This window comes from Lentinula edodes (assembly GCF_021015755.1).
Source record: "Lentinula edodes strain Le(Bin) 0899 ss11 chromosome Unknown C8R40scaffold_58, whole genome shotgun sequence".
NCBI lineage: Eukaryota > Fungi > Basidiomycota > Agaricomycetes > Agaricales > Omphalotaceae > Lentinula > Lentinula edodes.
The window spans coordinates 177,239-204,413 of record NW_025764364.1 but is presented as its reverse complement, the minus strand read 5'-3'; the positions used below and the strand labels follow the sequence as shown (position 1 = coordinate 204,413).

The following is a 27,175-nucleotide window of genomic DNA, read 5'->3' as shown; positions in this document are numbered from 1 at the left end:
TTGCCGTCACTAACGCCATCAATGTACAATAAATTATACCTGCGGCTCCAAACTGTAAGTTGAAGGTGGTAGTGATTTCTGCCACTTGTCTAATATAATTTCCATTCAGGTGCAGGAACCCAAACCCTTGCACGACATGTTGGGCCGCAAATTCGAATCATGCACGGTCATTCAAATCTTGACCGCGATGCGTGACGTAGGTATTGACACTCAGCAGTTGGAGACGGTGCCCAAGGAGTTAGTCATTGACTACATTGCCCGGCAAACACCACCTGTACTAGCGAAGTTGATGCTTCGACTTGAGCCACCCCGTGTGCCAGTACTTGAACGCCCATTTCTAGGCGTCCCAGACGAAGAATGCCGGCGAGGACTCGTCAGGGACTTTATCATAGCCACCGGAAATACAGCTGTCCGACAGGTTGTTTGTTGCATTTGCGCACGGCAGCTGTCCAGTTCCGAAGCTGAATCAATGTACCCCGCATCGATACCAAACAGTAACTTACTGAAATCTGCAAAGATGCACCCTGCACACGTTTTGACCATGGGAATGCTCCTCTACTACGACACTCATACCAGAAAGGTTCCAGGCTATGCATGTAGAACGTGCCTTCAGCACTTGGCAGCGAAGGTACCGAAACGGCCACCACTCGCACTTGCCAACAATTTGTGGATTGGAGAGGTTCCATTCGAATTACGAATTCTGTCGCTCTGTGAGAGGATCTTGATATCGAGGTTCTTCGCAGCTGCATACATTGTCAAGCTTTATCCCAAAAGTCGCGGCGCTCGAGGCTTACCAAAAGAAATGCTTACCAGTGCAGTCAGGGGCAACGTGTCATCGTACTTTCTGAACACCGAGGACATCATCAGTATGATAGACCCAGGTTATCTTCCTCCTCGACCAGCAATCCTTGCAGCAACCATAGGAGTCACTTTCATTGGCCCAAATAACATTCCACTGAAATTTCTTCCAGCATACCTGCACATTCGTCGTAATCGAGTTTGCGATGGTCTACGCTGGCTAATTGCCAAAAACCCATTATATTTAGGTCAAAAGATCTCAGAGAACAACTTGAGTTGTCTTCCCGACGACGGTGTACCACAAGAGATCACCGACAACATGAAATGGGTGGATGATGTTGCGGTTTTGGACAAAGAGAATGGTGGGTATGTGCCAAACCAAGAAGAGAATGAAGAAATTCTCGAAGAAGCAGAAAGTGAAGATATTTCTTGTCCAGACAATTGTGAGTTCCTGTTCAGATACTGCGGTTGACTTGTTCAATAAATTCGTGAATGTAGTAGATCATTGTTCGGATAGTGAAGCTGATGCTGGTGAAGAGGGTATTCCTGGTGGGGATGATTATGGTAGGGTAGAACAAGGTAAAAATCGATCTTGTCCTGTTGTAGCAAACAGTAGTGTTGATTCAATCACTTCCTAGCCCCACTGCAAGCCCTCGGAGTCGTCAATGTCGATGGAAGTTCGATACCCGAAAGTGACTTATTTGCACATGCGATGCGCAACACAAGTGGCCACGCTGAGAACTATTTAGTTAAACCTGGGGGATTTGTCAACACATATGGCAGGAAAGATAAAGAAGGCCAACTTACATGGGGCACAGTTGAAAATCCTAATCATCTCCTAGGGTGCTTTCCTCATCTGTTTCCCTATGGTGAAGGAGGTTTTGAAACTGAGAGACCTGCGGAAGTGTCTTATGCGGCTCACGCAAAATGGGCTTTGCAGTACGCAGACCGACGATTTCGTTTGGATCATCAGTTCATCTTCCAAGTTTTCGGAGTCATTCAAAGGCGCGAAATTTGTGCAAGAGCCAGTCTTCGCATTACCCGTTTCCAGTTCCGCAAGAACGAGGAAGCTATACGGAAATTGACCCCGAAAGATTTGCTCCAAGCAAGTGAAGAAGAGAAGAAAAAGAAGAAGATATCCAATCCAGCTATTCGTGCTCTTCGGTCCCAGCTAACAGCCGTACGTTTGAAAGTATTGGCAACAGATGAGCATTAAGCTAGTGTACGGGCCCAGATATGGTCACTGAACGTCGCTTTCAATCCACCCTCTCTGTGGATTACCATAAATCCTTCTGATACACATAATCCTATCGCCCAGGTCTTTGCCGGTGAACAGATCAACCTTGACAACTTTGTTTCCACACGAGGTCCTACATCAACTTTGTGCACCATTAATCTGGCACAAGATCCATACGCTGCGGCGCAGTTCTTCCACTTCACTGTTCGGGCTATTCTGGAAGTCTTGTACGGATTTCGGAAAATGAGTATTGGTCATCCCTCTCGAAAGCTTGGAATAGTTGGGCTGGTGCAAGCACATGTGGGAATGGTAGAAAGTCAAGGGCGAGGTACACTCCACCTGCACACAATAATGTGGCTGGTCAGTGCACCTAATCCATCCGAGATGAGAGAGGCATTGAAGTCAGCTGAGTTTCAAGCAAAAGTCGTCACATTCATTTCGTCAATGATGAGGGCGGATGTTAGCAAAATGCTCTCGGAGCTCATGGCTATTAAACCGCAACCTTCAGTGGCATACCAACGACCGATTTCCCCAGATGATCCACAATATGAAGCAAAGCGGCTTCAACAGGAAATCATACTCGCACGAACCCTGCAGTTCCACGAGTGTAGCCCGGAGCACTGCTATAAGCTTATAAAAGGTGTCATGCGATGTAAGCGCCGGGCTCCTTGGCCGACATCTGAGTTTGACTATATTGATGAGGATGGAACATGGCGTATGAAGCGAACAGTGGGATATTTGAACGGGTTCAATCCAACAATCCTGGAGACACAACTGTGCAACAATGATCAGAAGCTTGTCATGAACGGCGATGAAACGCAGGACATGACGTACTACATCACCACTTATTTGACAAAGAAAAGGGACCGTTCAACAAACGAGAGCGCGATATTGGCGCAGAGGTTGGCTTACCACAGCGAGCAGAAACGAAAGAATGGTGATGTTGCTGAAGCATCGAGGAAGTTGGTGATGAGATGTGCTACTGCACTCAACCGTAACCAAGAGTTGAGTGCTCCAGAGGTCATTAGCTACTTGATGAGATGGGGGGATCGGTATATTTCTCATACCTTTGCCCCAATATACCTCGAAGGCATAGTGTCGTGCCTGCGACGGTATTACATCTCTTTGCAAGAAAAGAGGTGCGTGAACCTCCGAAATGTCCGAGAGCATTTCATGACTGAATTTCAGATGGGCCCGTGTAGCAAGTGGAGGTGGTGGATGTGAGGTGGTGCAGGTATCTGATAACACAGCAGCGGAGGTGAGTTTTGATATAAACCTTATCACTTGTTCTGACAGAGCGAAGGTGGAGGAAATTAGACTGACAATGGTGTCCGGTGAAGTGGAGACTTGAATGCAGCTTGACGACTATTGCCACCGGGGTGAAACCCTCCAACATTACAACTTGAAGGACTTTTTTGCTGACACCTATGACAAGTTTGAGAAGGGCGCGGATGGAGTGGTCGTGGATAACCGAATGAACACAATCCGAGCAGGTAGAATACCTGGAATCCGACATCAGTACCTTCCCAGTAAAAAGCCGAATCATGTTCGGCTGGTCCGCCAGGAGGGCCATGAGACGGTCCCACTTTACGTCGGTCAATGGTTCCCTCGTAACGATCGACCAGAAGACAGAGAGTTGTACATTCTCCTGATGTTGGCAATACTTAAGCCATGGAGGGAAATAACAGACATTACAAGAGGGTTTCAAACGCTGGAGGAAGTGTGGTCGGACTTCACTGAGCATTGTTCGGATCGTACACATGACTTTATCGCTGACGTCCAGTACTTTTATCGATGCTCAGACCAATCTGCGGCTCGGCGCGAGAAGGAATATCAGTCATATGTTTCACTGGAAGTGGCAGGGGAAGAGACAGAATTGATGGTACAGGACAGGGTTGTAGGCGTTGAAGTTCCCGTGGGGCCAGATTTCGCTTCTGACGAAGAGATTTACAAAGCCCAAGACCAAGAAGGTATGGCGCGAGAGATGTATGCTTATATGGCTATGGAAAGTGCATACGACGCGGGTGTTTTTGAGCGTGAATTTGAGCCTGTTGCTGTTGCACCTATTGCAGGCCGCTGTACACTGGAGGAGAGGGTCGATTTTCAGGAGTGGCACAAGGAACTTCTTGAGTACACAAGTTCAGGTGGACATTTAGTTGTCAATGACATTGATATGGCTCGCAACATAGGCCATGTTGTTGCAAATGCTCCCCCAACCGCGACTGTCAAATGCGAAACCATTCGGGATGATGTAGTCCGATCGGGCGGTGTTGGTAAAGGCCTTCGTGACATCCTCAATGAAGAGCAAGCACGGGCGCACGATATAGTGGTGGAACATCTTCAGAAGACTATTGCAGGCAAAAGACCTGCCCAACTACTTTTGCTACTGCAAGGCGCAGGTGGAACCGGAAAGACAGTCGTGATCAATGCAATCAGCGAGACCTTTGAGCGACTGGGTGTGAAAGGTTACCTGGCAAAGACTGCCACAACTGGCGTCGCTGCGAGCCATTTCGGTGGAAAGACGCTGCACACATGGGCAGTAATAAAGGTTGGAGCCAGGGCTGGAGAGGATTTAATTTCGAATGCATCAATTGCAATTCAACGGCGACGGATGGCAAATATTGGCCCCGCTAGATACCTAATTTTGGATGAGTGTTCAATGGCAACTAAGGAGCTGGTTGGACGTACGAGCACGATTTGTACACATGTGGCAACTGTGGAGAACAGACCGAACTGTGATCAATACTTTGGAGGAATGAATGTCATCATGTGTGGTGATTTCCACCAATATCCCCCAGTGGGGAATGGCCATGGTGCACTATATCAGCCCAATTCGGCAGGGGCAAATTCATATTCAATACTAGGTCGGCACATCTATACCAAATTCAACAAGGCAGTGACTTTGAAGCAGCAAATCCGGGTGAAAGATGAACGTTGGATGGAGTTACTCAGTCGCCTTCGAACTGGTTCCTGCAATGCCGACGATTTGGAGGAGCTCAGGAAGCTGAGGTTGGACATCGAAACCAATCCGCAGACTGATTTTACAGAACCCGGTTGGAATACCGCGGTACTGATCACACCATGGAACTCAGTTCGTCGGAAGTGGAACAAGGCCGCTGTACACAGGCACTGTAAGCTAAACAATCAGTGCCTGTACTCTTGTCCAGTGGAAGATACAATTGCAGGAGAATCACTCACCTCGGGACAACTTCTTCGTCTCGCTAAATTCAACACGAAACGGACTGGTAATCTCGCACACCGCGTAGAGATTGCTGTTGGGATGAGTGCAATGGTCCTAGCGAACATTTCTACAGAAGCAGATCTAGCAAATGGAACGCGTGGTACGGTTACGCATATAATTTTAGATGACCGGGAACCCCTCGAACATGAGGAGAGGGATGGAGCGACTGTGTTGCGTTATCCTCCCGCTTGCATCTTCTTCAAGCCCGATGGTGACACAGCCGTTCATCTAAAGGGATGTCCAGAAGGTCTGCTGCCCATCGTCCCGCAGGAAGCAAAGTTTTCAGTCCCAGTGAATGAAACAGGCAGCCGGACAGTTGCTCGAAGGCAGCTAGCGTTGACACCAGGATATGCATTCACTGATCTAAAGAGCCAAGGTCAAATGATAGAATATGTTATTGTCGACCTGGCGAGCCCAAACTATGGGAGCAAGTTGAACGCATTTGGGGCGTATGTTTCTTTATTGCGTAGTCGGGGCAGGAACACGATATGGATTTTGCGTGGGTTCAATGAAAGTATATTTGTGACCCACCCGTCACAAGTACTTGAATCAGAGGACGAGAAGCTTATCGAATATGAGGAGGCAACAATGAGAGCATAGAGTGCAGGGAATTTGTGGGATCTTGGACAACGTTGATCGCATCCACAAGTGGTAATAAATAGCGTAAATGAAAATTTATACAGTACATACTACAAATGAATGCAGTCTACGTATTTGTGTGCATGCCGAGTGCTGACGACGCAGGAAGGTAAACTTGTACAAGTACGTCTTTTGCTCTTCGGCACAGAACCATTGTGTGAAGGGCCGTTGACAATGAGCGTCCAGTCCATGCAGTTTCGATAGCGTGACAATGTAAATTTAGCAGTAAGTCAGTTTTAAGACAGAACGTACGGACCGTAAGCAGGGAGAGCGAGGGACTTATGTCCGTGCAAACTTGATAGAATGAATAAATTGCCATTTCCTGTGGGAGATAAGACCAATGTGAAGAAACACACAAACAATCATACAACTTACATCTGGACTAATGGTGTTGATAAGAAGATTGCATTCAAAGAGTCGAAGGTTGTTGAACATGGATTGGAATTGTCGAAGGTGTTGGGCAGTAAACCAATCATCAAGGAGCAAACTGAACTCCCGCAATGTTGGTGTTCGCGCAAGACCTTCTCTCAGCCTCATTACATTTATTGCATCCGGACTCCAGTCTGTTATAGTGATGGAGGTGAGGGGGCGAGGGGCATATGCCACTATGGTGGTAATAACGAATCCACATCCAGACAATGACTCCAATTCCGGTACAACGTGACGGTCCTTCAGAAAGGAAGACACATCCACGGTACAACCAGGAATGTAACCCAGTCTCTTAATCTTTGGATGTCGGACCAGGAAATTTGATATGTCGAGGTCACCATGGCAGTCCGAGACATAAAAATCTTCCAAGTGAGGGAAGAGAAAAGACGTCAAATTGAATAGATCCTGCACCGAAGCGGAAGACCCTTGGCGCAATGCATCGTATGTAAGGTGGAGGGTTTGTAATGCGGAGCAACAGGGCTGAATGTGCAACAATGCTTTCACCGCTGTTGGGAAATTGACTGAGTACATAGAAGTTAAAGAGCATCTACAATCGTATTCAGAAGGAAAATACCTGGGACAGAGACCATGTGAAAATCAAGGATCAGGTGCTTTAACCTTTCACTGCTAAATGAGGTCTGAGAGGAAACGGTAAGGATAGAACAACATTATGCTTCAGAAACCAACCATTAGTGCTGAGAACAAATCGACACCAAAAACGGGAGGCCTGGAGCAGCAAAGTGACACCGATTCGAAGTGGCTGTACTCCAACTTTGTGGTAGTGGAGACAGGATTGAGGTCAAACAGGTAGAAAGCACCAAACGTGAATGATGTCTTTTTCTTAGCATAACGTGAGACGTTATTGAATGCATCGACGAAATAGGACAAGAAAGTTTCATTGGCAATATCAGCAGAAATGTCGATATGCTCAACATAGTATGCTGGGTGCCTGCAACGCATGATTTGCTGAGATGCAGAGGATGGTTGTGCGAGAGTGGCAAGTGCATTTTCCGATACTTTGGTGTAGAGGTTTGCAATCAATGCGATGTAAGCCTGTTTCGACACGAGAGGCAGAGAGACAAGTGCTGTATGACAATCAATAGTGCCCAGAGCAATACGGAACAGAATTTCGAGGGGCATGCCCTCGAACGAAGGAGTAGGCATAACGGTACAAGGACGACATCAAGAAAAGTTAGAATGGAAAGTTGGAGGTAAATAATTTGTTTCCGAAGGAACGATAAGTACCATGTGGAGCGCAGCATCCTTCCGAAGTCGGTCAAACACTGTTAAACCGCAAACGAGTGTTGGGAATAGGTCACAAGCGACCCTGCACATATTCCAAATATGCGTTGCAGGGTAGTAAGTAGTCTTCCGTTCCGACCCGTTACTAGTCGTCATTGTTGTCACGGTTAGTTAATAGCGGTCAGTGCTGTTAGTGATCACTGACTGTCAGTGAGTTTTGACCGGTTCGGACCCGGTTAGTTAATACGGTCATTACCATATGTAGAACCAGAGTTCCACTGTTTGAAGCTCATACATAATACAAGTTTTTCCCTCTTCCGTTATTTGAACATTTGGCTCAACTCTAATACATTGTAATGCCACCAAAATCTCTCCTTCGAGAGCTATTCTGGACTGACATGCGACCTGCCTCCTCATCTGACAACGTACATCAAAAAAAGTTGTGCATAGCATGTATTGATGCACGAGCGAGACATCTTGAGGTTGCAGATATGCTTGCTACAGCTCATGCTCACTCATCTCAAGTGGTTGTGAGGACAGCAGAGGAAAGACTGAATCAATGTGCGTGTGCACCTTTACATATATATTACACATGGTTTCACTGAACAAAATTTCATCTTATAGCACGTTGTGATCTCTGGGGCACAGAGAGTGAAAGAAGAAGTGAATCCTTGAAGATGCGTGCTCATGTCATGAACTGCGCAGCCTTCGAGAGGTCTCCGGAATGGAAACAGCTTCGTGATCAAGTTGTTGCACGATATGATGCTGATTTAGCCAAGAAAAAGCGGAAATCTGTCCTGAATAACCCTACTTCTATGCATACCTTATCCAATGAGAATGCATTGCCTGTTCCTTCCTCGTCTACTTGCTTTCCAGCTTCACAACAAGTCCCTCTGTCTGCACACACCCTTGGCTCATTAACAACATTTCCATTCTCTTCTCTATATACTCAGCAGCAGCCTGAGCTTCGCTTGCCTCTCTCACCACTCTCACTCTCTCTGAGTCCACTCAATACTGAGCCACTCCAGAAACGGCAACGCACTGGCCTTGTTCCTCAGACCTGGAGCTCAAATATCCAGGAAGAGTTTGGTCATGATCTTGCTGAGGTTTTTGCTTCATGCGGTATAGCTTGGGTTGTAGCACAGCATCCTCAATTCCGTACTTTCTTCCAGAAATGGTTACCAGATGCGCATGTACCAGATCGACGTGTGCTTGCAGGACGCTTGCTTTCGGATCTTGCAAATGGTGTAATAGTAGAAACACGGGAGAAAGTTAATGGCAAGCTGGGAACATACCAGGCTGATGGGTGGAAGAATGTTGCGAAGACAAATGTGAATACATCATTAATAACAGTTGAGGGAAAGGTAATTTCAATATATTTTCATAAGATTGTGCACTATTAATACTAGTACTGTGTAGAGTCACCTCGTAAAAACTCATGATATGACTGGTCGGCCTAAGACTGGTGATGAGTACTACAGCATCATGGAGGAAGACATTGAGTACATCAAAAAGGTTTATGGAGTAGATGTCATTTGTGTATGTACAGATGATGGACCAGATGGCAAGAAGGCTCGACGCCTAGTCCGGGAGAAGCAACCAACAATAGCCACTACACAATGCTGGAGCCACCAGATGGGTTTGTCTACAGGGGATTATTTGAAGCTCAAACTTCCATTCATGCTGGCAGCAAGTCAGGCCATTGAAGTAATCAAATGGTGGAATAACCACAACAAAGCCCATGACTTGCTGAAAGCTCAACAGCTCACAATTTCAATGAAAGTGCTTCAGCTTATTCTACCTGTTATCACTCGATGGACTGCTCATTACTGCTCACTCCGGCGAGTTGAGCACCTTGAACGTGCTATACGGGGCTGTGTTGGAGCTCACTTCGAGCAATTGCTTCTTGCTGGTGGTAATAGGGCTGACCAAAAACAAAAGGCTGAAGAAGTGATGGCTTATTGCCAAAGCCCCGTGTTCTGGTTGAACCTCAAGCGGTAATTTTTTTTTCTTTTACTGTGAATCATACACTTATCAAAGGCTAGAATTGTCCGGCATCTCGAACCACTAGCTATTGCTGCCAACATTCTACAAGGAGACTCTGTCCGTTTTGACCATGTTCTACTCACATTAGGAAACCTTTACCGCATTTTTGGCAATCTTCCCATTGAAGATCATGAGGTCTCTCACCATATGCAGACTGTATTTGAACGCCGCTGGAAAAATTGTGATCAGGAACTCTTTATCCTTGCTGTTTTCTTCAATCCTTACATCCGCTCCAAATGCTTTAACCATGACACATTAACACAAATGGCCCTTATGAAGATGGCAGGTCGCATTTTTGAGCGTCTTACAGGACAAAAATTCCTCGGGGATACAGGATTTATGATTGCATTTCAAGACTATTATTCAGGAATAGGTGTATTCTCAGATGGTGAAATGTGCTTGAGCATGTTTAAAGCCACATTTGAGGCAGCAGTGAGTCTTTTTCTTTTTGAGATAGTCAATTATTGAGGCTTGACTGTAACCTCTATAGGATGAACCCCTTGATCTTGTCAAACTGTGGCAGAGCTTAGATGGCAATCCGAATAACTTTACTGGGCAGAGTGGCTTTGTCAAACTTGCCATCCGTATCCTTAGCATGGTTCCCAATTCTGCCGGTGCAGAACGGGTCTTCAGTGCATTTGGCTTTGCACATACCAAACACCGCAACAAGCTCGACTCTCAAAAAGTACATGAATCTACATTAGTACGTCAGTCAAATATTCAAAAACATCAGGAAACTGGAGAAGTCAAAAAGCGAAAGCAACGGCACTTCAGCAGTGAAGATGATTCCAAAGAAGTCTTTTCTATCTCTTCGGCTCCCTCTCCTGCTCCTACTTTTTTGATTATAACTAGTGATCTCATTAGTGAGGCAATCACAGATGAGCAGGATAGTGATGAACATTTTCTTCAGCCAGAAGAGCTGGTGTCTACTCTGACTCATGCTACACCTGCTCTTCTATCATCTGATTTGGCCAGTTATGCAAAGATTCCTCTCGAAAAGCTTTTCAACTTTCCACCTGGCACAGACTCTGAGCTTGAGTTCTACTGGAAGGGTGGGATCAGGACACTTGATGAGGAAGAGATTGATTTGGGAGGAGCTGATGCTGATACTGGAAGTGAGACTGCCGACATGAACTAATAACACCTCGGGAATAACATCCTAATGTTCTACTGTACATATTGTATTGTTTCTAGACTTGACTATTGCTTTGGATCAAGCACTCATAGAATTGACTGTTCAGTACCACATGCCCCTGGTCAATGGTTTTGACTGACCTGGTCGGACAGGTTAATTAGTCATCATTAACTTGGTCAGACCTGGTCGAACTGGGTCATTGACAACACTGCTAGTCGTGAAGCAATGCGATTGGAAATTTGAAGGCATAGAGGATGTGATAAAGTCAGAGACGAAGTGCAAGTCGCAGAGCGCATGTTGGACAGAACGAGATTCCACCCCAATGGGCGAGATAGCATAACTCCAAACGAGATCTGGTTCCATATTGCAGGCTTTGCGGACCACGGAGCAGTGATTGCGTTATCATTGTGCAGCCGACAACTGAACAGCATTCTTTATCCTATTCTTTGGAAGATTTTACGAATCCGGGAACCTAGCAAATTTGTTGAGTATGCCAAAGTTTGGAAGAAGCGTGGTCAACAGATCTTTCCATTCGTCAAGACTGTTGTTTTTGGCCATGTCACCTCGTTTGACCTCACAGTGGAACACTTGATGAACCGATTCCGGTACGGGACAAACTGGAGGAAACATACCGCTATAATTGGCCAGTTCACTTCACTCCGGTCACTAATCTTTGTCTGTATTTCATTTCCGCGAAGATTCCCAGCCCTTCTTCATTCGTTGGTAAAGGTCGAAGAAGTTTGCTTCGTGCATTGCTGTTTCCATCCGTTGGTCGATTTCTCAGGCATCACCAGCGGTATTCGGACACTGGGATTGGAGATCGTTTGCTGGCATGGGCGCAGTAACAGCGTGGATTTGATACAACAGTTGGACTTGCAGTCTGTTGTAGTGGTTTGGAGGTCAACATTGGTTGCCGCGAGCATGGTCAGAAGCGTCTCAACCACAGTCAGGTCACTCACAATAAAGTCAGCTATGCGGTTGTGGCCATTGGACAGTGCACGCTCTACGGGGGACCGTATGAAGTTGGTGCAGTTCATCGCAGCGTTTCCAGAATTGAGGCAGTTGCGAGTTGAAGGCCCAATACCAAATCCCGCAGGAAATACAGCGTTCATCAGTCATGTTCCATTCCTTCGGGAATACTTTGGGCCTATGCATCTGTACAGCAGGCTCGGAGATCGACTTGAATCACTGAAAACGGTGCATTTCACAGATAGTCAGGTACCACTGACGATTCTTCATGACCATCTGCCGGTGATGAATGAGGTGACGGAGTTTACGTTGAGAGGCGTACTCACTGTGGACGAGGATTACTCCGAAATCTTAAATTGGTGCCCAAACATTGCAGCACTGATTATCCTAGGACCGGCATCGATCCCGGAATGGACAATGGTGCATACCAAATGTGACGGTGAGCATTGTATTCGCTGATTGGAATGACAGCTCAATATGAAAAGAGGTGTTCGTGGTTGCATGACTCTAGAACATGTGAAAGTTGGAGACCGACTTTGGCGATACCTTAGTGGTAATTGGATCTTACAGCATAGCGTGAATTAGTCGCAGGAGATGTAAGAAAATGATGAAATCAATGTCGTATCTGTTGTTGAACAAATGTCACGTATATTTGAGTATTCCGAAATAACCCGATCGTATTTCATAGAGGGAGGATAGGGGAACAAAGCCAGGTAGGGTCCGAAGCGTTTGTTTCAATGGGGCACCACATTTCGGAAGTGACGGATATTTGTACTTAAAGGCAACGAGAGCAGCAGCATATGTTAAGGGTGTCATGTCAATCTTGATCACAAAATTGGACCTCAATGAACCCAACTACCTGTATCAGTTGTAGTAAGTGGAGGTTTGTTTTGATCGATAGTTCGCGATTCATGTGTGGTATAGCTCACAGGGAATTCCAAACGTGTTCTTCGCTGGCTTGGATCACAACGACCTCGATAATTTCGGGGCGACATGTAAATGGGGACAAGATGAAAAGAATGCCTTCCTACGAAGGTCATTGAAGGTTGAACCAATCCTCGAACGATTCTTTTCTAGTGAGCAAATATGTGAATTCCATGACATGCAGGTGAGGGTGTCGGTAAAGTTCGTGGACTCACAACTAATGATGATGGAGTCGGCGATAGGGCTTCTTTTGTCTGGATCGGCAGGTTACCAGTTCTTCACGCGCGAAATGTATAACAGCGATCTGGACACGTACTGTGTCTTTGAGGCATGCGTCGTAGTTGGCCAGTGGTACCTGTCAGCGCAGTATATGTTCAGACCAAGAACGCACCAATTGCCTTCGTTCTCAGCCGACTTCGAACGCATGAAGGAGGCACAGGACGGCATAGGTGATGAAGACACTGATTACAATGATGCCAGTATCGTTCAGGTTTGGGACTTTGAGAATAGTACGTTGGAAAGGATTCAATTAATAGCAGCACGGCACAGCGCACTGGAAGTGATATTATCTTTTCATTCAAGTGAGTGTGCAAAGGCTGTATTTGGATCAGAAACATTGACCGTAATCTCAGCATGTGTGATGAACTTCATCTCCCATCGGGCTGCGTATTCGTTGTTTCCTCGTACAACTTTCAAACATAAAGCGATGCTGGTTGTTGACAACGGGAGAGAGACACCCGGGTCCAATGAAGGAGTGCAAAAATATGTCGAACGTGGGTTGAAAGTGATTCATTCGCCATCTGTCACACGGATTTTGGACACCACGTCAGATCTGGTGGCCGTCAGCCCAAGGTTTGTGAATGATTCGAGGACGTGGTGTGTGCCAATCGAATTTTGTGGGAGCACCGACCCTCAGCCAGATTTTGTGGAAGCGAATAGTTTCAAAATGGAGTATCACCATGAGACGAACAAGATTATATGGATGGCAATCACAGGGCCGGGATGTTAAGATCATGTACACCATGTAACCGTGCCAAGGCTACAAGGTGTCTAAGTGCGGAAGACGAGTGGGACAGTAGTGAAGTTATTAACAACACCGCCGTTACGCCGTTAGTCCCCGGAGATCGAGAGTAGAGAAGAGAGGAACTGAGAAGCAGCCAGGTCGGAGCGGCGGTATCGCCGGTGACGAGGAGCGAACCAGAGAACGTCTAAGTCCTAAGGTTATAGTAGAGAGTACTCCAAGGCGTTGAGCCTGAAGACTTAGAGAAGAGTTAAGTTGGAAAGGGAGATCTAAGTTGATAATTAAACTGAGGAACTACAGTAACGTACAGGCAGTATTTATATCTACGGAACGGCGCATTGGTGCGGAACACCAGACTAACTACTAGGAGCTATACGAGTAGTACCTGCAGGGTAGAGTAAAAGACAATAGTGAGAGACTAGAACGAAAGGGTATGTGTAGCGAGAAAGAACAATAAGAGTCAGATTACAATCAGAGCAGATCTTCGGAATACCGAGCGGCGGAATGGAGGCCCGCGGCATGGACTTGACAGTATCCCCCTCTTAGGCTTGAGCCCTCGAAAGCCATTAATACCGGGAGTTGGTTAGTCACCAAAGAAAAATTTTAAAGGCCATCAGCATCGGGAATTTGGCCCATCAGTCAGCAGGGAAATTTTCAATAGCCGTTGGTACCGGGAATTGGCATTAGTCATCAGTGAAAATTTTCGGTTCACCGTAAACCAAACACAATTCGAAGGAAAATTTTTGTTGGTCCGTGCGCCGTTTATGCCCTATAAAAGGCCCAGGGTTTTGCCGTTGAGGCCCTAACTTTTCCAAAATCCGCTAAGTCCATCAGCATGTCGACCAGCCGCACCATCACTACCACTAGCAACAAATCTTCTACCGCCGGACCTTTGAGGTCGCGACCGGCTCCTCCTCCACCCATTGACCTCACCGTTCCCGACGAGCCTGGAGAAGACGACGACGACGACGAGGCTATCCGGCGGGCGGAGGAGAAGGTCCGCCGGATGAAGGCAAGGAAGGCGGCGGCGGCGGCTAAGAAGAAAGCCGAGGAGGAGGCGGTCAGGAAGGCCGCAGAGGAGGCTCAGAGGAGGAAGAAAACAGCAGCGCGAGAGTTGGAGGAACGCCGGAGGAGGATGGCGGAGGCGGCTACCGCTCGTAGTCGACGTGGCTCCTCGCCCGGAGGAAGTTCGGTTTCCCCACAACGGCCGGTAGTGGAAATTCGAAAGGACAAAGGCAAAGGCAAAAGTAAAGGCCAGGTGAGTAACGAACCCCTAGACGTGAATCTCGTACTAATTTCCCTGTTTGTAGCCTGTTGGTGGGGACCCCGATGACGGCGGCGACGGGGACGATGACGACAATGACGAAGACGATAGAGCTCCCTGCAAACGATGCAGGAGCAAAAAGATCTCTTGCCAGATGCAGGCTGGTAAGAGGAGCTCTATCATTTGCAAACCCTGCCACGACGCAAAGGTACGGTGCTCGTACTCCGGGCGGCCCTCGACGGTGAAGCGAGAGGGGGGAGGAAATCCGCTTGGCGAGCGGATAGCTGTCCTTCAGAGCCAGATGGCTCAATTGCTCGCCGACAACCGTCAACTCCGAGACGGTCAGATCAAGGCGAATACGTACCATCGCCACATGGTCCGGAAGTTGGAGTGGTTAGTGACGGATGCCAACAGGAGAAGGAAGACGCCCCCTGAATTGCCGGAGGCCGGACCATCGGCGCCTTCGAAGAAGAGAAGGAGGGTAGCAGATAGTGATGAGGAGGAAGAAAAGGAGATTGAAGGGGAGATGGAAAAGGAGAGGGAAGAAGTGGAATTGGAGGAAGAAGAAGAAGAGGAGAACGACGAACCGGCGCCGAAGAAGGCCCGGTCGGACAAAGGGAAGGAGAAGGAGGTGTAGTGTAGCATATGGACATCGGACATCGGCCTTCGGCCCTTCTTGTAACTTCTTGTAGTCCTCTGCCTCCTGTATAATCTTGTTTTTTGGACTTTTGTATATAAAAAAATGTTCAGCGCAATTTTGAAGTCGGAAAGCGAATGGGCCGCGAAGCGGCATAAGAATTAATTAGTTTTGAAGTATAAGTAGCTTAAGTATAAGTGAAAATATAAGTGAACAGTGCATTGAAGAACAGGATAAACGATTAAGAGAAGGGGATAAATACTCAATTTGCTATCATCGTGTTTATCCTCTAAACGCACAAAGTAGACTTCGGCGGAAAACGGGGAAAGAAATAAAAGATAATTTTTTGTGATCAAGGTCCAGGCTTGTGAGGGTATCGGGCGTGGAACGCCGGTACAAGTTCATCAGCATGTAATTCATCAGCAGCAACCCAAGAGAACTCATCGTCGGTACCTTCATAACTGGCCCACCGAATATAGTAACGTAGAGGACAATGTTTATACCTTCTGTCCAGCTTGGAGTCCAGAATTTCGGCAACATTGTACTCCTCTTCACCATCAACTTCAATTGGAGGTGGAGGAGATTGAGTACGATTCGGGAACGGGTTCGGCGTGGTATCCTTTGTTAGCGAAGAATGGAGTAATACCAGTGGAAGCATTGGGAGCGTTGTTATAGGCGAACTCGGCGATCGGAAGTAAAGGCGACCAGTCATCCTGTTGGTAGGAGCAATAGATCCTGATGTACTGTTCGAGAGTCTGATTGACACGCTCAGTCTGCCCATTGGCTTCCGGATGATATCCAGAGGTATAGTGAAGTTCCATGGAGAGCGCTTTACCGAGAGCCCGGAAGAACGCCGAAACAAATTCGGAACCACGATCGGAAGTAACATGATTAGGAACACCATGCTTAGAGAAGACATGAATAACAAAAAGCTCAGCTAGTTGTTCGGAAGTAATGGTGTCGTGAGTTGGAATAAATATAGCTTGTTTGGAAGATCGATCCACGACGACGAGGATAGCTGTATAGCCATTCGACATTGGCAGTTGCTCAATGAAGTCCATAGAGATGGAGTCCCATGGTCGGACCGGAACCGGCAGAGGTTTCAACAAGCCGTAAGGCCGGTGACGGCGGGGCTTATTGCGACCACAGATAGTGCAAGAGGTAACGTAGTCACGAACAAAGTCTCTGACCTTGGGCCAGGTGTATTGACGACGTACAGCTTCGAGAGTGCGGTTCTGGCCGAAATGGCCGGAGAGTGGATGATCATGGAAGTAACGGAGGACTTGAAGGCGAAGGTCGCCGTGATTAGGAACATAAATACGGTCGTCAAGGCGTAGTAGCTTGTCACTACCTAAGCTCCAACGTTCATTGGAAGGATCTTTTGCAAGTTCCAAACCAACAACAGAGCTCGGATCAGCGGGAAGAGCGAGGATGATTGCTTGGTGTAGGGCTTCGATATCCATGATAATCGAGGCTCGTAAAACCGGACCTTCCAGGAAGGTAGCTCGAAGAGACGCAGTGAGTTGTTCGTTAGTAAAGATAGGGCAAAAGTTATGAGGGTTCACTTGGGCGTAGCCGATATCCCCCTCTTTAGGGTAGACGTCCCAGCGTCTAGTTATCGAATCAGGTTTCTCGCCGAGTTTCCCCGGTCAGAAGCGAATGACCATATTAAATTGATGTAAAAATTCAGACCATCGGACCTGTCGGCGTGTAAGAACCTTGGTAGTAGAGAAATACTCAAGATTCTTGTGATCGGTGACGACGTCCACCGGATCACCCAAGCCTTCCAGATAATGATGCCAAGCTTTAAAGGCCTCGAAGATGGCCAGAAGCTCTTTGTCGTGTGTATCGTAGTTGAGTTCAGCCGCGTGAAGCGTTCTGGAAAGGAAAGCTAGAGGATGAATTTCACCGTCAGCATATTGGATGGAAAGAATAGCCGCAATGGCGTAATCGGAAGCGTCAGTTTCCACGATAAGTGGGCGATTCGGCTCCCAATGGGCCAGTATCGGCGCAGAAGTAAAAGCAGTCTTGAGATTTTCGAAGGCCTCTTGACAGCTGCTGTCCCAGATCCAGGACGCGCCTTTTCGGGTAAGCCGAGTCATCGGCACAACGATATCGCTATAATTATAAATAAAACGATGATAGAAATTTGCGAAACCCAAGAAGGACTGAATGTCCTTAACCTTCCTCGGAACCGGCCACTCTAGAACTGTCTGAACTTTCTCCTTGGACATAGTCAATCCGTCGGGAGAAAGAATATAACCCAAATACTCAACAGTATCCATATTGAATTCGCACTTGTCGGGGTTGGCGTAAAGCCGATGTTTCCGTAACCGCCGAAGAACTTCCTTAACGTGTTCTCGGTGTTCTTCTGGCGTATCAGAGTAGATTAGAATATCATCCAGATAGACGATGACACAAACATCGAGCATGTCAGAGAAGATGTCATTAACAAACCGCTGGAAAGCCGCAGGGGCGTTCGTAAGGCCGAACGGCATAACCTTCCATTCGTAAGAGCCGTAACGGGTCCGAAAGGTGGTCTTCCATTCATCACCTTCAGCGATTCTGACCAGATGATAAGCGTGAGCGAGATCCAATTTGGTGTATATTTTAGCTCTTTTTGGAGCGTCGAGAAGATCTGATATGAGTGGGAGTGGGTAACGATCCTTTTTGGTGATACGATTGAGTCCACGGAAATCGACGCAAAGGCGAAGTTTGCCGTCTTTCTTCGGAACAAAAAGGACCGGAGCGCCGTGAGGAGAGGATGATGGGGTGATGGCACCAGTAGCCAGCTGTTTGTCAATAAAGTCTTTAAGGGCGACTAGCTCCTTTTCAGACAAAGGGTAGATACGGCCGAGAGGCGGCGAAGTGCCCTCTTCCAAGTCAATCTTCAAGTCGTAGGGTCTGTGTTCAGGAAGTGAATCTGCAGCAATCTCGTCGAAGACGTCTGCGAACTCTGCGTACTCTTCTGGGATAGAAGGATGGAGTGGAGGGACAGTAGGAGTGGTGGAAGAGTGGTCGGCGGCACGGGCCGCGACCTCTGAGTGGATAGCACGAAGTAAGATGGGTTCCATACCAGCGTCCTTGCAAGCCCTATTAAAGACTGCAGCACTGACGAGTGCAATGTCGACCTCGGGAGTTTCCAGTTGAGCAGTGAATTGAGAGACCGTAGGGTAAGAATAGATGGGTTCAAAGGGGAATTTAGACGAAAGGGGCTTGGCCCGTAACGTCCGAGAGCGGGAGCGAGAGCGAGGTGAGTCCCCAGGAGGGGTCTCCAGAATTGTCGGTGAAACCGACGGCGAAGGTTCCGGTAGCGGAACAGCGACCTTTGCAACAACGGGGTTGATAGCAGAAGGCACAGACGTCTGTGGAGAAACAAGATGTGAAGTGTTACGGAACGTAATGTTTCGAGATGCCCAGTCAATCAATGGATTGTAGCGGGATAAGAAACTGTAACCTAATACTGCTTTACAAGATGAATCTAAATGTGTAACATAAAATGGTAATAGGAGCAGCTCGCCAGAAGGGAACCGAACGGCGATATTCGCCATATCGGTAATGGGTTTAGAAGATAGTGAACCATCAAAGAGACGAAGATTAACAGGAGGAATTTTGGTCGTAGGAATAGAATTTTGAGAAACATAACGAGTATCGATGAAAGAGTCAGTAGAACCAGAATCAACAAGAGTAGGAAATTTGAGAAGAGCAGAAATAGGTTCAGCCGGCGCGGCCGAATTGGACAAAGGAAATTCAGTAGTCAAGGATATTACAAGAGATCGTTCAATAGAAGAAAGAGCGGACGCATTGAGATATAACTCCCCAGGTGAGGTACGAACCTGATCAACGCAGCTCCCGTTTCGTACCAGGGAACAAGAGCTGCGGACTAGTTTTCCAATTCCTCTTCAACAACCTCGGCGGTTGCTTCGGGGGTTTCTTGAACCTCGGCAGCACGGCCCTTCGATTCTCGGGCCTTTCGCTTATTGCAGTCAGCAATCTGATGCTTACCACCGCAGAAGAGACAAAGGTTGTTCTTCATCCTCCTTTCCTTCTCGGAGGGAAGGACTTTCCCATCTGCACCAAGAGGGTTGAACGCGGGGCGCTGACCGCCGGATTGGCCGGAATTCGAAGAGTTCTGGGGCTTACCATTGTTGTTAGGCTTACCACCAGAGAAGGGTTTAGGCTTTGGCGTGAACGGCGCCGAAGAGCCAGATGGCTGAGAGTTGTTTTGCTGGTTAGTAGAACCAGTCTTAAAGTCCGAGGAACCCTTCTTCGGGTTCCGAGCAATGAAAGGCTTACCAGCCTCACACTTTCTAGTTTCCTCGCGTTTCCAATAACGATTGTCAATACGAAGAACTTCTTGACAATAATCGGCGAGCGTCGCCGGCTCGGGCAAACGCGCCATTTCGTCCTTGATACGTTCAGCTAGGCCTCATCCATAAGCCCATTTCAGGGCGGCAGAATCCCAGTTGGTACTAGCAGCTAGGGTGTTGAACCGGATGTTGTATTTCCGGATGTTCTCGGTTTCCTTCATCTTCAGATTACCGAGAGAATCTTCGGCCTCGCCTTGGGCGTCGTAAACGCCGAAATTATCCTGAAGCTCCTTTACAAGGGCTTTGAAGGAGGATGTCCAGGCCGGCAGCGAGTCGAGATCCGGGTCGAGAATATCAGGGACGAACCATTCTTTGGCTGACCCACTGAGATAGGAAAGGGTGTCATTCACCTTCCGTTGGTCGGTGAAATACTTTGGACGGTCATTAAAGACCAGGGCGAGATTGATGAAGAACGTCTTGAGTTTTCGGGGGTCCGAACCGTCGAATACCTCTGGCTCCTTGACCTTGCTCTTGGATTCAGAGCTGTCAGAGGGACGGCCGAGAGCGGCGAGAACGGTACCAAGGGTTTCAATGGAACCCTTGAATCCCGAGAGAAGTTCCAACATAGCTCGTTGCTCGTTGGGGATGTCAGGAGAGATTGGAGAACGGGGTCCACTAGGTCCACCAGGACCGCCGGGACCACCAGGACCGCCGGGACCACCAGGACCACCAGGTCCACTGGGGTCACCAGGCTCACCACGCGGTAAACCGCCGGAGTCGTCATCCAGATCGTCATGATTGTTGTCGGCGCCCGGATCGTCGGGGTCGACAGGAGGGTCTTGATCGTTGTGATCACCAGTGTCCAAATCGAAGTGAGGAGGTGGGTCACGAGCAGATTCAGAAGCAGCGCGAGATTGGGGTTGTTTCCCCGTACGGCGGGCTATGGCTTGGAGAATTGGAGAATCAATTCGAGTAGTAGACTGGCCCCGAGCCGGAGCGACCACGGGGGGTTGTCCACGGCGAGGGGTCATGACTTGGACAGGTTGTCCGTCACCAGTGTACAAGGTGCTGTACTCAAATTGTTGTTCCTCTTCCATGGCTTCAGGAAGAGTCGACGTAGTAGGGACAGTGGCTGGACCGAAACCGCAATTACGGCGACATGGTTGACCGATGGCAGAGATAGAGTCGGAGAAAGGGGCAAATGATTGAGCTGTGGTGAAGAAAGTGTTTTCTTCGGAGTTAGCTCTGGATTGAGCTCGAGTTTTCGGAGGCATAAAAAATGATAGGTCAGTACGACGTTAACGGATTGAGTTTAATTATACTGTTAAGATCATGTACACCGTGTAACCATGCCAAGGCTACAAGGTGTCTAAGTGCGGAAGACGAATGGGACAGTAGTGAAGTTATTAACAACACCGCCGTTACTGTCATAAAGTACGCAGCCCCTATCATTTTCCTTTTCTCACCGTCTCGACGCCTTTACTTGTACGATACATCATCCCATCACTGTCAAACCCCCATCGATTACTGATCCACCTGACCCATCTTCTCCTTCTATTGGCTTCCGCCACCTTCCTTGTTCCTAAACTGTACAGTATTACATCGTTGTTTCTCGCAGACCGGATTATGTATATATAGCCAACCCTCCACAGCCTGGTCCCTTATCTTGACCTCTCTGTCATTATCTGGGACCAGGTATGTGCTTACTTATTATTACCTATGACTACGATACTCAATATATCTCTGTCATTATCTGGGACCAGCCTGCCGCCGTTCTGCTTAGTCGCTCCGCCTTGTTGCCTTGTCCAGTTGCTCCGCCTCACCGTTCTGCTTAGTCGCTCCGCTTTCCCGCTCTGTTAGTCACTCCGCCTCTGCCGCTTCGTGACATTAGGTCAAGATCCATTACTGCACTGACAGCCTACCGATAAGGTTGTCCTTGCAGGGTCTATAGACACCACGTCTTCCCCAGTTCCGCCCGACTCTGAAACACCTGTTGCCAGTATAGACTGCTCCACACTCCCGCACGCACTTGACCCCAGAGACCAAGCTCACGCCCATAACAACGACGATACTTGGCGCGATTGCCAGTCTCAACCTTGCCCCAACGCCCTTTCGAACTCAATCCGAGAGCCACTCACTGTGAGCAATATAACCTTCCTGCCGATTCCCCAGCCCCGATTGCCTACTCCCATCATGTCGACTCCCATCCCGCCTGCCCCAAACACCTCTGCGGAGGATCTCATGGCTCAGCTCATCAGACAAGTAGCTAACCTTGCTACAGCTATGGAGGAACGCTCATCCTCTAAGTCAAGCATGAACAAACCCGAGGTTTTCAAGGGTAAAGATGGCGCTGAAGCCCGTCGCTTCATGGCTCAGTTCCAGAATTGGGTGTCAGAACAACCGGATCTCGCCAAAAGCCAAGTAAAACTCATCAAGTCCGCCTTGGGCTTCTTCACAGAAAGTGCCGGAGATTGGGCAACTCCCCATCTGCTACATTTCAATGCGGAAAATCCCCCTTTCGGAGGAAATTGGGAGGCGTTTCTGAAGGAATTTAGCCAACGGTTTGAACCAATGGACCCAGGTATGGAAGCCCGTAGCGAGATCAAGAATCTCAGGCAAAGTAAAGGACAGACAGTTGCGGAATTCGCTCAGAAGTTCAAGGATATCGGAGATCGGACTGAAATGTCTGATATTGACTTGCGGGAACGTTTCTTCACTGCATTACTCCCAGAGATCCGACAACACCTCATCACCGTAAACATTGCCCAAGGAATTGCTCCGACTCTGAAGGAGGCAATCAAACGGGCCATATCGGTGGATGTCTACCTGCACGATCCCACCATGACTGGCCGGAACTCTGGATACCCTCCCACGCATACCGCTCATACTACCCCTGCTGACCCCCACGCTATGGACATTGATGCAACCCACACCAGTAATGGGAATACTAGGGAAGCATTCCTAGCTCGCATGCGAGGACGATGCTTCGGCTGCGGTGCCCAAGGTCATGTCAAGCAAAACTGCCCACACCGAGAAACCACCTGCCGCTACTGTGGACGTCGAGGACATCTGGAAGCAGTCTGCCAAGACAAATTCATGGGACTCGGACGAGACCGAGGCCGACGCCAGCAACCTCGACGCCAACAGATATCCGCTACGGGACCCGCGCCATTCTCCCTATTCCCAAACGAATCCGTCCAAATCGCGTCCTCGACCCCAACATCTGCTTCTGCACCCGTAGCTGCTACTCCGAGCCCCCCTAACCAGGACTTTTCCAATCAGATTGGTCAAATAAGGGAATTACTTGATCGTGCTAACGCTATGTCCTCCTCGTCCTCTGGCTTTCAACAGGGTTTTTAAAGAGGGTACCCGCTTCGGCTGCACCGAGAGTACCCCGTAATCAGTTTGTTATGTTCGCTACTTCCTCGTATGACTCGCACCCATCATGTACAATATCGTCGATCCGGGAATTAAACTCTACTTCCCCACATTTCCGAATTCATGCGAGACTAAGAGGAAGGAATCACAGTATAACAACTGCAGCCATGGTAGACTGTGGAGCTACCGCCCTGTTTTTAAACCAAGACTTTGTCACCCGGAACCATGTAAGATGTGCACCCCTCCATAAACCAATCGACGTTTTTAATATCGATGGAACACCTAACCGAGCTGGGCAGATAACCCATTTTGCACGTCTAGCACTCACAGTGGATAATCAAGAGCGATGGATGGACTTTCTGATCACCAACCTAGGAGGTGAAGACATCATCCTTGGACTCCCCTGGCTACGGAAGGTAAATCCGGAGATTGATTGGGAGAAAGGACGACTTTCAGTAAAGCCTCCTCGAGTAACGATAGAAGAAGTCCCAGACGAGGAGATCTTGTACTCTCATCTAGCCGCCACTCACACAGAAACCCCGATCCTCGAACTCCCGGAACTGGAACCTCCCGCAGAAAACCCCCACATTGAGGTGCCACTAGAAGCGACCCTTGAACCGAGTGAATCAGCAGCGGTGGAAGAACCACCAATACACCGAATTCGAGCCAATCATAAAACTCGCCAGGCATGGGTAAAAGCAGGAATTCTAGAGGAACAGACGGAGGAAGTCTGGTGCGCCGCAGGATTCACTTACTCCCAGCAGCTAGCAGAGGAAGCCAACCGAGACAAACCCGTTAAAACCTTCGAAGAAATGGTCCCTGAGCAGTATCGTGATTTCAAGAAGGTTTTCTCAGAATCCGCCTCCGAACGATTACCTGCCCACCAACCTTGGGACCATGCGATTGATCTCGTACCTGGAGCACCGGCAACCATGCGTACCAAGATTTATCCCATGTCCCTAAACGAGCAGGAGGAGTTGGATCGTTTCCTAGAAGAAAACCTACGGAAAGGCTATATCGTTCCCTCAAAATCACCAATCTCATCACCGGTCTTCTTCGTAAAGAAGAAGGATGGGAAACTCCGTTTCGTACAAGACTACCGGAAACTGAACGAGTACACTGTGAAGAACCGATACCCTCTCCCATTAGTTGCTGACATCATTAGTCGACTTCAGGGAGCCAGATACTTCACGAAGTTTGATGTCCGCTGGGGTTACAATAACATACGGATTAAGAAGGGGCATGAATGGAAAGGCGCGTTCGCAACAACCCGAGGCTTGTTCGAGCCTAAGGCCATGTTCTTTGGTCTCACAAATTCCCCTGCCACGTTCCAAGCACTTATGAATGCTATATTTGCTGATCTCATTGCAGCCGGCAAGGTGGCAGTCTACCTAGATGACATCCTTATCTTCAGTAACGATCTCGAGGAACACCGACGAATGGTACGGGAAGTATTAACCCGGTTAGAAAAGCACGACCTCTACCTACGACCCGAAAAATGCGAATTTGAACAACAACAGATTGAATACCTCGGACTCATCATCTCAGAAGGGGAGGTGAGAATGGATCCGGTAAAAGTAGCGGCTGTTCGCGACTGGCCAGTCCCTACTAATCTTCGGGAACTACGAGGGTTCTTGGGATTTGCAAACTTCTACCGACGCTTTATCCGGAATTTTGCCAAAATAGCACGACCTCTGAACGACCTGACGAAGAAAGACACCAGCTTTACCTGGACCGAGACTCGACAGAAAGCATTTGATACCCTTCGAGAAGCCTTCATCTCCGCACCGATCCTTGCTCTATGGACACCAGACAGGCCTACTCGAATCGAGGTAGACGCATCAGGCTTTGCCATGGGAGGCGCCCTTATGCAGAAGCAAGACGATGGCCAATGGCATCCGGTAGCCTTCAGATCGGCATCCATGCAGCCAGCAGAACGGAACTACGAAATCTACGATCGAGAAATGCTTGCTATCATTGAAGCACTGAAGGATTGGAGGAACTTTCTAGAAGGACTCCCTCAACCATTCGACATCATTACGGACCATTCGAACCTCGAATTCTGGCGCACTGCACAAGACCTCACCCGCCGACAAGCCCGATGGGCCCTCTATCTGTCACGGTTTGACTTTCATATGATCCACCGCCCTGGTAGAGTAAACACCCAAGCTGATGCTCTCTCCCGCATGGCAGTTCATCATGTATCGGACAGCGATGATAACCGACAACAGACAGTCCTTAAACCTGGCCACTTCGTAAAAATTGCAGCTTCAATCCTACAGAACCCCTTAGAGGATCGTATCCGGAAAGCCTCAGAACGGGAGGCACAGGTATTGGAGGGTCTCAAAACAGTCAAAGAGCACAGACTACAGCGCTTGGCCAATGGGATAGCCGAATGGGAAGAAGACAATGGGTTGGTCTACTACCGAGGTCGAGTATACGTACCAGCAAACGACGACCTACGCACTGAGGTACTCCGTCAATGCCACGACCATCCAACTGCAGGACACCCCGGACTACACGGGACACTCGACTTGGTCAGTACCCATTTCTGGTGGCCTACGTTGCGCTCTTTTGTGGAAAAATACGTTGAGGGATGCGAGGTTTGTGCCCGTAAGAAGATCCAGCGACACCCACGGGCCGTAACTCAACCATTAGATGTACCATCCGGTCTATGGGAAGAGGTAGGGGTTGACCTGATAACACAGCTACCTAACTCCCAAGGCTACGATGCTGTCTTGGTTTGCACAGACCTGTATGGAAAACAAATTCACGCCATTCCTTGCACCAGCTCCATCACAGCCGAAGGCGTTGCCGATATTTACTACCGAGAGATCTTCCGTCTCCATGGTCTTCCTCTTCACTTTAAATCCGACCGCGGACCCCAGTTTGCAGCTAAACTCATGCGATCCCTTCTCGCTAGGCTAGGAATTAAATCAGATCTAACCTCCGGATACCGTCCTCAGTCTAATGGCCAAACCGAACGAGCAAATCAGGAAGTAGAGAAATACATCCGCCTCTATGTAGGACGACGACAAGACGACTGGGCAGAGCACCTTCCCATGGCGGAGTTTGTGATTAACTCACGGACTCATTCTGCGCTAGGCATGTCCCCGTTCGAGCTAACCTACGGCTATCTTCCCCTGTTCAATATCCCAGTGGGCCAACGCAGCGGTATTCCAGCTGTGGATGACCGTATACGGATTCTCCGGGAAGCGCGACAAGATGCCGGAGCTGCCTTACACCTAGGAAAGAAACAACAGAAGGAGGGATACGAACGCGGGAAGCGGAAAGCTCATCAATTTAAAGTCGGAGACCTAGTCTGGCTCAGTGCAGAGGACATTAACCTTCAACTTTCCAGTGAAAAGTTAGGAGATCGACAGCTTGGCCCTTATCGCATTCTGGAGAAAATTGGCCCTTTAGACTACCGCCTTGACCTTCCCCTATCCCTAGATCGCCTCCATCCCGTCTTCCATGTCGATAAACTATACCCCTGGAAAGGTAACTCCATTAATGGCGAAATACCAACACCACCAGAGCCGGTATACTTAGAGGATGAAGACGAACCAGAATACGAAGTAGAGGAGATCTTAGACAGCCGGGTTCGATGGAAGAAGTTGGAATATTTGGTTAAGTGGAAAGGTTACGACGCAGGGCACAACTCTTGGGAACCCGCAGCCAACCTCAGTCGAGCACCAAAAATTGTTTGGGCCTTTCATAAAAAACACCCAACAGCGGCAAAGCCTTGACCATCGAGGGCAATGGTCATAAGGAGGGGGGTAATGTCATAAAGTACGCAGCCCCTATCATTTTCCTTTTCTCACCGTCTCGACGCCTTTACTTGTACGATACATCATCCCATCACTGTCAAACCCCCATCGATTACTGATCCACCTGACCCATCT

General features: G+C 48.3%; 4 protein-coding genes across 4 annotated transcripts; 3 read left to right on the top strand and 1 right to left on the bottom strand.

Annotated features, from left to right (window-relative positions):
• Positions 1–2,680: 2,680 nt before the first annotated feature.
• Positions 2,681–3,386, top strand: C8R40DRAFT_1163671 (uncharacterized protein; the record flags this gene model as incomplete). The annotated part of the gene is made up of 2 exons (XM_046230394.1): positions 2,681–3,174; positions 3,332–3,386. 2 exons carry the CDS (start codon positions 2,681–2,683, stop codon positions 3,384–3,386), a joined length of 549 nt encoding a protein of 182 aa, XP_046080304.1.
• A 2,596-nt stretch (positions 3,387–5,982) lies between these two features.
• Positions 5,983–7,508, bottom strand: C8R40DRAFT_1177008 (uncharacterized protein; the record flags this gene model as incomplete). Its single annotated transcript, XM_046232615.1, has 4 exons — positions 5,983–6,237; positions 6,291–6,865; positions 6,919–6,982; positions 7,032–7,508. 4 exons carry the CDS (start codon positions 7,506–7,508, stop codon positions 5,983–5,985), a joined length of 1,371 nt encoding a protein of 456 aa, XP_046080303.1.
• A 1,232-nt stretch (positions 7,509–8,740) lies between these two features.
• On the top strand, positions 8,741–10,398 carry C8R40DRAFT_1028782 (ribonuclease H-like domain-containing protein; the record flags this gene model as incomplete). The annotated part of the gene is made up of 4 exons (XM_046223116.1): positions 8,741–8,950; positions 9,006–9,583; positions 9,632–10,064; positions 10,123–10,398. Coding segments are annotated over 4 exons (1,497 nt in total), but the record flags the coding sequence as incomplete, so codon positions are not given.
• Positions 10,399–12,886: 2,488 nt separating this feature from the next.
• On the top strand, positions 12,887–13,669 carry C8R40DRAFT_1060149 (uncharacterized protein; the record flags this gene model as incomplete). Its single annotated transcript, XM_046225326.1, has 2 exons — positions 12,887–13,241; positions 13,293–13,669. 2 exons carry the CDS (start codon positions 12,887–12,889, stop codon positions 13,667–13,669), a joined length of 732 nt encoding a protein of 243 aa, XP_046080301.1.
• Between the last annotated feature and the right edge of the window lie 13,506 nt (positions 13,670–27,175).